Source organism: Falco peregrinus, chromosome 7, assembly GCF_023634155.1.
Source record: "Falco peregrinus isolate bFalPer1 chromosome 7, bFalPer1.pri, whole genome shotgun sequence".
Taxonomy (NCBI): domain Eukaryota; kingdom Metazoa; phylum Chordata; class Aves; order Falconiformes; family Falconidae; genus Falco; species Falco peregrinus.
This window is the reverse complement of record NC_073727.1, coordinates 18,632,583-18,642,315: the sequence shown is the minus strand read 5'-3', so window position 1 is coordinate 18,642,315 and position 9,733 is coordinate 18,632,583. Positions and strand designations below refer to the sequence as shown.

At 62.8% G+C, this 9,733-nt stretch overlaps 1 protein-coding gene across 3 annotated transcripts; it reads right to left on the bottom strand.

Moving 5' to 3' along the window:
* Positions 1–2,504: 2,504 nt before the first annotated feature.
* On the bottom strand, positions 2,505–8,446 carry SCARA3 (scavenger receptor class A member 3). 3 transcript variants are annotated; one of them, XM_027785586.2, is made up of 6 exons: positions 7,591–8,446; positions 6,345–6,401; positions 6,156–6,275; positions 5,528–5,626; positions 4,044–5,087; positions 2,505–3,273 (listed from the first exon to the last, which is right to left on the bottom strand). In XM_027785586.2, exons 1-6 carry the CDS (start codon positions 7,595–7,597, stop codon positions 2,834–2,836), a joined length of 1,767 nt encoding a protein of 588 aa, XP_027641387.2. In that variant the 5' UTR covers positions 7,598–8,446; the 3' UTR covers positions 2,505–2,833. The 3 variants fall into 3 exon arrangements, with proteins under 3 accessions (XP_027641387.2, XP_027641386.2, XP_027641385.2); XM_027785585.2 differs by having other exon boundaries at positions 6,342–6,401; positions 7,591–8,444; XM_027785584.2 differs by having other exon boundaries at positions 6,156–6,401; positions 7,591–8,443.
* Positions 8,447–9,733: the final 1,287 nt, after the last annotated feature.

Genomic DNA, 9,733 nt, shown 5'->3' with positions numbered 1-9,733 from the left:
ATGGCCCCTGTACATGGCTGCTATGGGCCATGTGTCCCCAGACACCTCCTGCATGGCTGCCTGTGGGCTGCGTGTCCCCAGGCACCCTGTGCATGGGTTCTGTGTTCTCAAGCACCCTGTGTATGGATGTCCGTGGGGCTGTGTGTCCCCCAAACACCCTGTGCATGTGGGCTGCGTGTCCCCAAGCACTCTGTGCGTTGATGTCCATGGGACTGTCTCCCCCCCAAGCACTCTGTGCATCTGTGTCCATGGGGCCTTGTGTCCCCAGGCACCCTGTGCATGGCTGCCCAGGGTGGGAGATGCTGGGTCCATGCCGTCCCTCCATGGCACTGTTCAGGACAATCCATGGGGAAGGGCAAGGATGGTGAGAGGCTGTGCAGCCCCAGCCATGATGCTCCCCTGCGTCCCCACGCCACTGGCCAGCAGCAACCAAGAATCACCCTCCCGACAGCAAGCGGTCCCAGCTGCCGTCAGCACTTCCCGCCCAGCCCTTCCCCACCTCCACTCCTCGTTTATTTATTAATCCTTTTGCTCCCAGCTCTGAAATCCTATCGCCCACTCTTGCCACTGCCCGGAAAGCGCAGCTCTGGCTGGTGTCAGGGGGAAAACCCTGCCCTTGCACATTTTTTTGCAGGGCCGGGGGAGGATGTGGACGCCCATCCACAGGCACTGGCACAGTATTATGCTAAGGCTGCTGCCTGGCCAGATGTGCTCTGGCTTTCCACAGACGCAGGCATTTGGGAAGGGGTGAGGAGGTCAGGGTGGGGGTTACAGCATGGCCAGGTCCTGCCTAGTTGGGGGAAACTGAGGCACAGTGTGGTGCTGGGCATGGCTGAGGCTCCGCCCCCCTGCTGTGTGCCAGTTTGGTTACGATTCAGCATATGGGCTGGGTGCTGAGGGTCGGTGCAGCGCAGGCAGCACCCACTCCTGGCACCCAAACCCTTACCAGCACCCACAGCCCAGCCACACGCCCACAGCGCGCTTCCCTCTGGCCCTCGTGGCCATGTCCTTACCACTGGCACGGGAGACAATCACACAGGGACTCACTGAGGGCTCAGGACCCCCAGATGGACTGGCATAGCCCCCAGCACCAGCAGCTTTGCAGGGTGCCCGTGTCCTGTCCTCCCCAAGCACCGGGCAGGTTTGCATCTCATCCCTTGTCACCAGCTTGGGACGGGGTGCCCCCACCAATTAAACCCCCCTCCCCCAACCTGGGGGAGCTCAGGGCTGTCTCCTGGCCCCCAGCACCCCAGCAAGTTGAACCCAGCCCTGCCCAGGCCTGTGGCCCTGTCAGCCTGTGGCCCATCTGTGTAACGAGTTGACAGGTCTCTGCTCCCCCCAGCGCCCCCTGCTCAGAGGGCTCCCCCACCCCCACCCCCTGCTGCCTCTGCAGCCATGGCAGCTGCAACCCGGGGCCAGGGCCGTGTTGGCCCGCGTCAATAACCAGCCTTGGGCTGTTCCTGCGATGAAAACAGGAAACTCCTTTGCCAACAGCAATAAACCACCCGGCCGGCTGGATCCTGTGCCCCGGGCAGGGCAGGGCACGGGGCTCCCCGAGCTGGGGCTCCCGGTGGATGGAGGGGATGGGGACGGCAGGGCTGGCCTGGCTGTTATCCCCAGTGCCGTGATGCTCTTGGCACCATGGCCCCGGTGCAGTACTTGGGCCCCCCACCCCTGCTCCGGTGGTGTCCCCCTGCAGCCAGGCCTCGGGGACCCCAGGTTTGGCTGGCAGAGGAGATGACACTGCTCCCTTCGACCCCGGCAGCCTGTCCTGCCTGACAGCCCGGGTTGGGAAACTGAGGCACGGAGCAGAGCAGACACGCACCTTCCTGGCGGCGGTGGGGGTCCCGGCTGCTCCCCCACTCCCCGGCAGGGTCAGCCTGGGGCAGGGCGATGCTGGGGGGCTCTGGTCTGGGGGGGAGCCGAGAGCCCCATTTCTCACTGCCAAGGGCATGGGGGCCGCACGGGGGACCCTGCAGGGAGGAGGGTGGCTGTGGTAAGCAGGGAAGGGGCTCTGCCAGGGGGGAGGTTGGTGAGCAGGGTCCCTGTCAGAGACTGCGTCTCCCATGGCACACATGCATATTTGCACACGCCTGCATGCACACGTGTCCACACATCTATGGGCACGCTCTGTGCGCATGCCTGTATGTGTAGGCATACGCCTACCCGTGCACATGCATACTTACTCACGCACACGTGCACATGCACACACATTCACGCACACATATGCACACTCACACATGCACACAATCATGTGCACATGCAAACTCATGCACATTCTCACTTGTGCAAATGCATGCATGCACAGTCATGCACACGTGCTCATTCATGCACATGCACACGCATGCACTCACTCCTGCTCACTCCCTCATGCACCCACGGCTGCAACACACTTTCTCCCACCACTTGCTCGCTGCCACCAGCAGCAGTTTGGCTGTGGGTGTTCCCCTGGTGCACCCCATCCCCCCACCCTGTCCCCCCAGTGCAGACGCCGCCTGTCCCCATACAGCTTTATTGTGCCGCGAGTACATTGAGGGGACAGCGCGGGGATGGGGGGATGAAGGTGGCTGGGGTGGGGGTCAAAGGGCACAAACCAGCTGCACCCCGTCCCACGGGGAGCCCCCACCCTGGGGCTGGGAATGGCCAAGCCTGGAGCCGGCAGCATCCCTGAGAGCCAAGGACCAGCCCCGGACCCTCGCACTGGGGGGTACCGGATCCCCTCGCCCCCCTGTCCTGTGAGGCTCTGCCTCACACCCCTGTGGGGGATGCCCTGGAGGTCCGGGGGGGGTGGCTGTCCCCGCTGTCCTGGTGCCCTGGCTGACAGCAGGCTGGGTTACTGTCCTGGGGGGCCAGGGGGGCCCGGCAGCCCCGGGGGGCCTCGCAAACCGGGGTCCCCCTTGGGCCCCATCGGGCCAGCCTGGCCCACAGCACCGGGGGTCCCAGGGAGTCCTGGTTTGCCCCGCGGGCCAGGGGGGCCCACTGGCCCTGGCACCCCAGCCGGCCCCGGGAGGCCAGGGTCACCCTTGGGTCCACCCTGTCCCTGAGAGCCAGATTGCCCAAAGCTGCCCTTGGCACCCTTGAGGCCAGGGAAGCCTTTCAAGCCCAGGGGACCCCTTTCACCCTGGGGGCCAGGGGGTCCTGGGGGGCCAGGGGAGCCCTGGGGTCCCGGCGAGCCCATGATGCCCGTGTCGCCCTTCTCTCCTTCACTTCCTGGTGGGCCCTTGACGCCCGCGTCACCCTTGAGGCCACGGGGGCCCGGCAGTCCCGGCACACCTAGGGGGAGAGGAGGGGGTGATTAGGAAGCATGGGGCGGGGGGGTAGGACTCTGAAGTGGGGAGAGAGCGGGATGCCCCAGCCCTGCAGCCCTTGCTGTGGGCTCCAAAGGACACCCGGCATCGTGCATGGGTGTGGGGCCACTGCAGGGCTCCCCCTAAAACCAGGTCCAGGAAACGGCTGGGCTTGTTAATTCGGGCAGCCCTGTAATGATGCTGATGTAGGTGTGATATGGCTCCAAGCTGGGCGGTCCGTGGCAGAGCATGAAGCTGCCAGGGCATCCATGGGCTCCATGGAGCTGATGGTGGAGCCAGGATAGCCCCACTGCTCCCCTGGGTGGATGGATATGTCCCAAGGCCACCTGAGCCACCAGGGAGAACTCTGGGCACCCTCACCATGGGGCAGCCATATCCTCTCCAGCAAGAGGAGTCCCTCTGCAGGCCAGCCGTGCTGGAAGGACATGGGTCACCTCCCCGCTGTCCCTGTCTCCCCACGCAGGGACAGCTCTGCAAGCCAAGTCCACACAGCTCCATGCTCAGGATCCTTCTGCACCACAGGCAGGTGTCTGGGTGCCTTCGTGCACATCCCAGCACTGCCTTGGCCTTAGCGATGGTGGTTTGGGTCCTCCACCACCTGCCTGGGGTGCAGGGCACTCCCAAAGAGCCCAGATCCCACCATGCTCAGCCACAGAAGAAACAGCCCCCGAAGCAGCCTGGCCCCAACCCACCCCCAGGCAGGGCTTAGGCTGTGCCCACCAGGCTGCACCTCACCTCGTAAGATGGTGATGTTTTTCAGCATCTCCCCATGCCGGACATCCACCACCTTCATCTCCTCCATGACCATGGACAGGTTGCGGATGTCAAAGTCCAGCCGGGCACTGAGCAGGCTGTAACGCTCCCGCAGCAGGTCTGTGGTGCCCTGGACCAGGCTGAGGGACTTGTTCAGGTAGTAGAGCTCCTCAGCATGGGTGTGGAAGCCCAGGGTGCAGGAGAGCCGCACGTCATCCAGGTAGCGCAGCATGCTGTGGACGTGGCTGTCGGTGGCGTTGATGTTGGCAAAGATGGTGCTGATCTCGATCTCGTGGGACGTCATGCGACCTTCTAGGGTCTCGAAGCGTTCAGCCGTGCGGTTCTGCGTGTACCTGTTGTGGTAGCGCAAGTCATTCATGTTCTCCTCATGGTCATCCAGGAAAGAGGAGATGTTGTCCAGCTGCAGCTGCAGCCCCATCACCTGCAGCACCAGGTCGTGCATGCTCTCCGAGTTCTGGCCGACCTGTCGAGCTGCTGCACCAACGCTGCCTTGGATGGTCTTCACCAGCTCGCTGGTCTTGGAGGAGGTGGCCCGCAGCCCGCCAAAGAGGCGGGTGTAGTTCTGCCACTCGGTGACAATCTTCTGCAGCGTCAGCGTCTCCTCATCCGTCTTCCTCTGGATGACCTGGATCCAGTCAGAGGTTTGCCCCAGGGTGAAGTTCATCTGCTGCATGGCTGCTCGGACATCATAGCGCTCCTGGGCCAAGCCCTTGAGAGAGCTGTCTAGCTGGGAGGTGACCACCTGCCAGCCCCCAAGCTGGGCCAGGAACTGCCCCAAGCTTTCGTTGACCTGCTGGACGGACAAGGAGCAGTTGTCCACCTCACTGGTGATTTTGTTGCTGGTGGATGAGAGGTGGTCATGGGTCTGGGAGGTCCGGTCGAGCAGGATTTCTTGAACTAAAAGCATCTTCTGGATCTCCTCCAGCTCACCCTGCAGCTTGGTGATCTCCTGGCCCAGCTGTCCCGTCTCGTGACAGACGGAGCAGTTTCCCGAGGTCTTCTCATCTGAACAAAGGGCAGAGGGGTCTGTTACCCTACCCTGTCCCTCACTGGGCCTGGAGACCCTCCTGCTGAGAACCAGAGAGGAGGAAGGAGCCTCACCATGGTCTGTCCTTGCAGACCCTGGAGATGGGCACCACAGACCCATGACTGGGTCAACCCTGACGCCACCAGCCTGCACCACCTCCCCACTCTCATCCTGCTCCTGCCACCTCTGTGCAGCAAGTTCTCCAAAAAGCCCAACCCCACCAACCCCACCCTCAGAGTGGTACAGTTCTCTGTCCCCAAAATCTTGGGAGATAAGTGGGTTTTGGCCCTGGACCTGAAAAGTAGAGGTGCTTCAGCCCCTGGCTGGCAGCACCGAGCAGCTGAGATCCACTCAGCTGGAGGGACACGTGGTGTTGAAGCCTGGAGAAGACCTTCAGGTCCAGGTACAAGCCACTCACCCAGCCCCTGGAGATCCTCCTGGATGGACACAATCTTCTTCTCATAATAGGTCTGGGCTGAGCTGATGTCGTTGGAGATGGAGTTGACTTTCTTGAACACTGTGGAGGAAAGGTGGGGGGTCAGGGGGAGGTGGGCAGGTGTCAGGGTGAGCTCATCCTCCACACCTTTCCTCCCAGCTTGTTCCCTGGCAAGGAGGGTGGCCAGGGCTTGAGGCGCCAGGCTGGGCAGCTGGTGGGTGCTGGCTCTGTGGGGTGGGTGTCCCTAGGGGCTTTCAGGGTCAGGGCTTGGCTAAGGTCTACAAAGCACCTCCAGGGGCCCAGCCCCAGGGAGCGTGCCATCCCTGCGCTGAGCCTGGGAGGCTGTTTCTTGCCTGTGGAGGTGATGGGGTGGCAAGCTCTGGGCTCTGGGGTGGTTTCTGAGGTCCCCCATGGGGGTAAAGCCATCCTCCGGTGAGGCGGCATCACACCCAGGGTTCTATGGGTATCCCAGGGGCAAGTCAGCATGAGCTGGATGCTTCTTTCCACACCTGGGTGCTGCAGGTGCTTTGGGGGAGCCCCAGTATCCCCGAGGGTCTGCCCCAAGGAGGGGAGGCAGGAGCCAGACCCCACAACCCTGCCCAGCACTCACCTAAGGCAGCCAGCACGGTCACGACCACGATGAGGAGGATGGAGAAGAGGTAGAGGACTTTGACGGCAGCCTGGAGGGAAAGGTTCTTCTGGCACCGTCTGCAGCTGGTCTGTGCCCTACCTGAGCGCAGAAAGGGAAGGATCAGGCCCTGCTGCACCCCCTGCCCACCCCAGGGGATGTCCTTACCACTCGGTCGGTAGCTGAAGGTTGGCATCTCCTCTTCCTCTCCTCCCACCGGCTCGTCTTCTGAAAGCCAACACAGGAGGGACTTGAGCTGCCCGCACCCTCCTGCTCCCAGCCCTGGGGATGCCGGTGGTCCCTGGGGACACTGGCTGAGCCTCGGCGGTCCCTGTGGACACCGGCTGAGCCTTGCCACAACCCAGCGTCCCTGGGAAAAAGCTGGGAAGCCACACGGGAGCCATCACTGCAAGCCAAAGCCTGGTGGCACCAGCCTGCAGGGTCCTGTCCCTGCTCCCCTGCCTGCTTCTGTGGCACTCAGCTGGGCCCTTTGCACTCCGAGACCACAAAACTTGAGGAAATTTGTTTGAATTTGGCTAAAAAGTGGGGGTGAGGGAGAAGCTGCTGGCTCCCAGCTCCCAGCCCTGATGGGCTTTGTACATTCCCAGCCCCTTCTCGCAAAAACCATGGGAGCAAAGAAAACCCACATGCCACCCTGGCCACCACCCAGCCTGGACCCCCAGCCCGGTGGGGGCAAGTTGGGGTGTTGCTGCTGGGTCCCACCCACGGCTCGGGCACAGGGGACGCACTCAGCACCGGTACCCAGCCCCGAAGGAGCCCGGGGCAGGGGATGGTGCCTCCTTCCCTGGCTCCCCAAAGCTCCCCTGGAGCTGTGCCGTGCCCGAGAGCCCCCTGCAGCCCCCCGCCAGCTCAGCCAGCCCCTGCCCGGGGCCTCCCCGACCTCCCCTCGCTGGCAGGAGGGTTTCCAGCTGGGGGTGCCACAAGGGGGGCTACAGGCACCGTGGCACCGGCACCCCCCACTTTATACAGCCTGGCTTCCCCCAGGCAGAAGCAGGCAGGGGACAGGAGAGGGGCTGCAGGCGGCGGGGCCCCCTGGGCTGGGGGTGGCAGTGATTCCCTCTGTCCCCCCTGTCATGGCCCTTTGCTTTTCAGCTGCTGCAAATTTTCCTTTAGGGCCCCATGGAGTCAACAAGTGACGGGCTCTGAGTGAGCGAGGGTAAGCCTTGGAGGCTCCCCCCCCAACCTGTGTGTGCGGTCTCTGGCCATGGCGAGGCCGGCGCAGCCCCCCCCATCCGTGGGGAGATGCTGCCCATGTGGAACAGGAACACGTTGGGCTTTGGAGGGTGCCAGCTGCCCCCCCACTCCAGCATGGCCATCCCCTCCTGTCCCCCATGCCACCAGCCCCACTCTTCTCCCCACAGCTCCAACCCCCCCTCCCTGGCTTCCCCCCACTCACCTCTCATAGCCCCCGAGGTGGGGGGCAGTGGGTGCAATCCTGCACCAACCCAGGCCTCACCGCCCCGGTTCCCGCATCCGCCCCGGCACGTCTCTTCCCGGCGAGCGTCAGCGAGCGGCCAGCATGGCCGGGACTGCTCCCCCCCGCCGGCCCCCCGCTCCCAAAACTTCCTGGGGAGCCTTCAAAAGCCACCACAGCGGCGGAGCATCCCCATGACCGCCAGTTTGCCCATGACCTCTGCCCACGCGGGATGGGGACGGGTGACTGGTGACGGCAGAGCCCGGCTGGGCTGGATGCTGGCCACCAAAAGGCGAGGCGCTGGGATATGTGCTGGAGAAGAAAGGCTGGTCCCGCGCCCGCCCTCCTTCCCTCCAGCCCTAATGACTAACAAATGTCCGTCTGACACTGCACTGTGCTGTGCCGTGCCAGCCTCACTTGTCTGGGAGGCCTGGGGGTCTGGGGAAAGGGTCCTGGTCTGGGGAGAGGGTCCTGGTCCAAGGGCAGCAGGGCTCAGGAGTCTGGCTTAGGGAGATGGGGGGCTGGGGTCAGGATTGGGGAGCTAGGGTTTGGGTATGTGGATCTGGGGCAGGGATATGGGGTGATGGGTCTGGGGTCTGGCCCCTGGGACCAGGTCAGGGATGTGGGGTGCTGTGGTTCAGGGTCTGGGGTCCTGGCTGGGACCCAGGGTGCTGTGGTTTGTCTCCCGGCTTTGGGTTCAGAGTGGTGGTCCCAGTCCAGAGACGTGGGATAGGGGTCCCCTGGGGGTTGGGGATGTTTGGGGGTTCCTTGCCAAGACCCCCTCCCCACCAAGGCTTTTGTGTCGGGCTGCTGCTGCCCTCTGCCGAGACCCGGCTGGGCTCCCAGGCAGCCTTCCTCCCCACATGGCCTCCCTCCTCCTCCTCCTCCAAGTGCCCCTCAGACACCTCTGGGACACTGAGGGAGGGTCTCCAGCTGGCCAAACCTCCACTACTCCTGCAGCAGCTCCCTGCTTGCCCCAGCCCAGGCCTGCCCCTCTCATCTGGGTTTTATTAGTTGATTTTCCATAATATTCCCCATACCAGCACGTGTCTACCCCCTCGTCACTCGGATGCAGCTCCTGGACATTGCCATCTCGTATTTTTGGGTCCTGCAGCCTCCCTCTCACCCCCCTGGCCATTTCTGGGATATTTTTTGGGTCTCTCGGCTGCTTCCTCAAGCCTTCCCCAACACATCATACTGGAGAACGTACCAACACCTATCACCATCATTTTTTGATCGCCAGAGCCCCAGAAGTGATGCTCTTGCAGTGGTTGTGTCCTTCGATGCCCCAGCCCATGACATCTTCTTGGGGTTCACAAGGTGGCTGCGGGAGGGTGCTCACTGGCAGCTGAGGTCTTCTTCCCACCATCTTCATCCTCAGCAGCTGCAGTGTGCTGCTCTTCCTCAGCCCCTTCAGGCCGTCCCTGATGACTCACAGCTGGTGGAGCCAACCCAGAGATGTCCCCCTCAGCCAAACCTGGCTTCCTTCGGCTGCAGCTCTTGGAACTGCTGCCTTGCTACGGGATTTACCAGCTGGCTAAATGCTGGTGCGGCATCAGTGATGGGGTTACTCTCCTACGTCCCTGCCGATTCAGCACTTGGGCTGCTGGCTTGCCGCAGAAGCACTAAATATACTGCTGCTGGGGTGGCAGATGGGTCCCTGCCACGAGTCACCGGACTGCCAGTCCCTGGGCTACCTGCCATGCCCTGGATCCTGCCATCAAGTGCAGCTTGTCATGTGAGTGTCCCCAGGTGAGCCCACAAGTCGGCTCTCATTAAACACACACGAGCATCCTCTGCCTTCAACCAGCTGATGGACCAGAGCTTGGGGTTCCCAGGGTCTGTGCAGCCACCGGGCTTATGGTCACCCTCTGCTGCCTTCACCACTTGGTTTAATGATTGGACTGGATGACCTTAAAGGTTTTTTCCAACCTAATGATTCTACAATTTCTATGATATTAAGTAGCAGAGGGGCTCCTGAGAGCCAGCAGGAGATGGAGAATGATACAGACAACACTTTGAAGACCATGAGGAGCAGCATCAGGAGGTCACCCGGAGGTCACTAAGTGGGGCTGAGACTCGGGTGTTGGACACTGGCGGCTCCCCTCTCCTCCTCCACCATTCC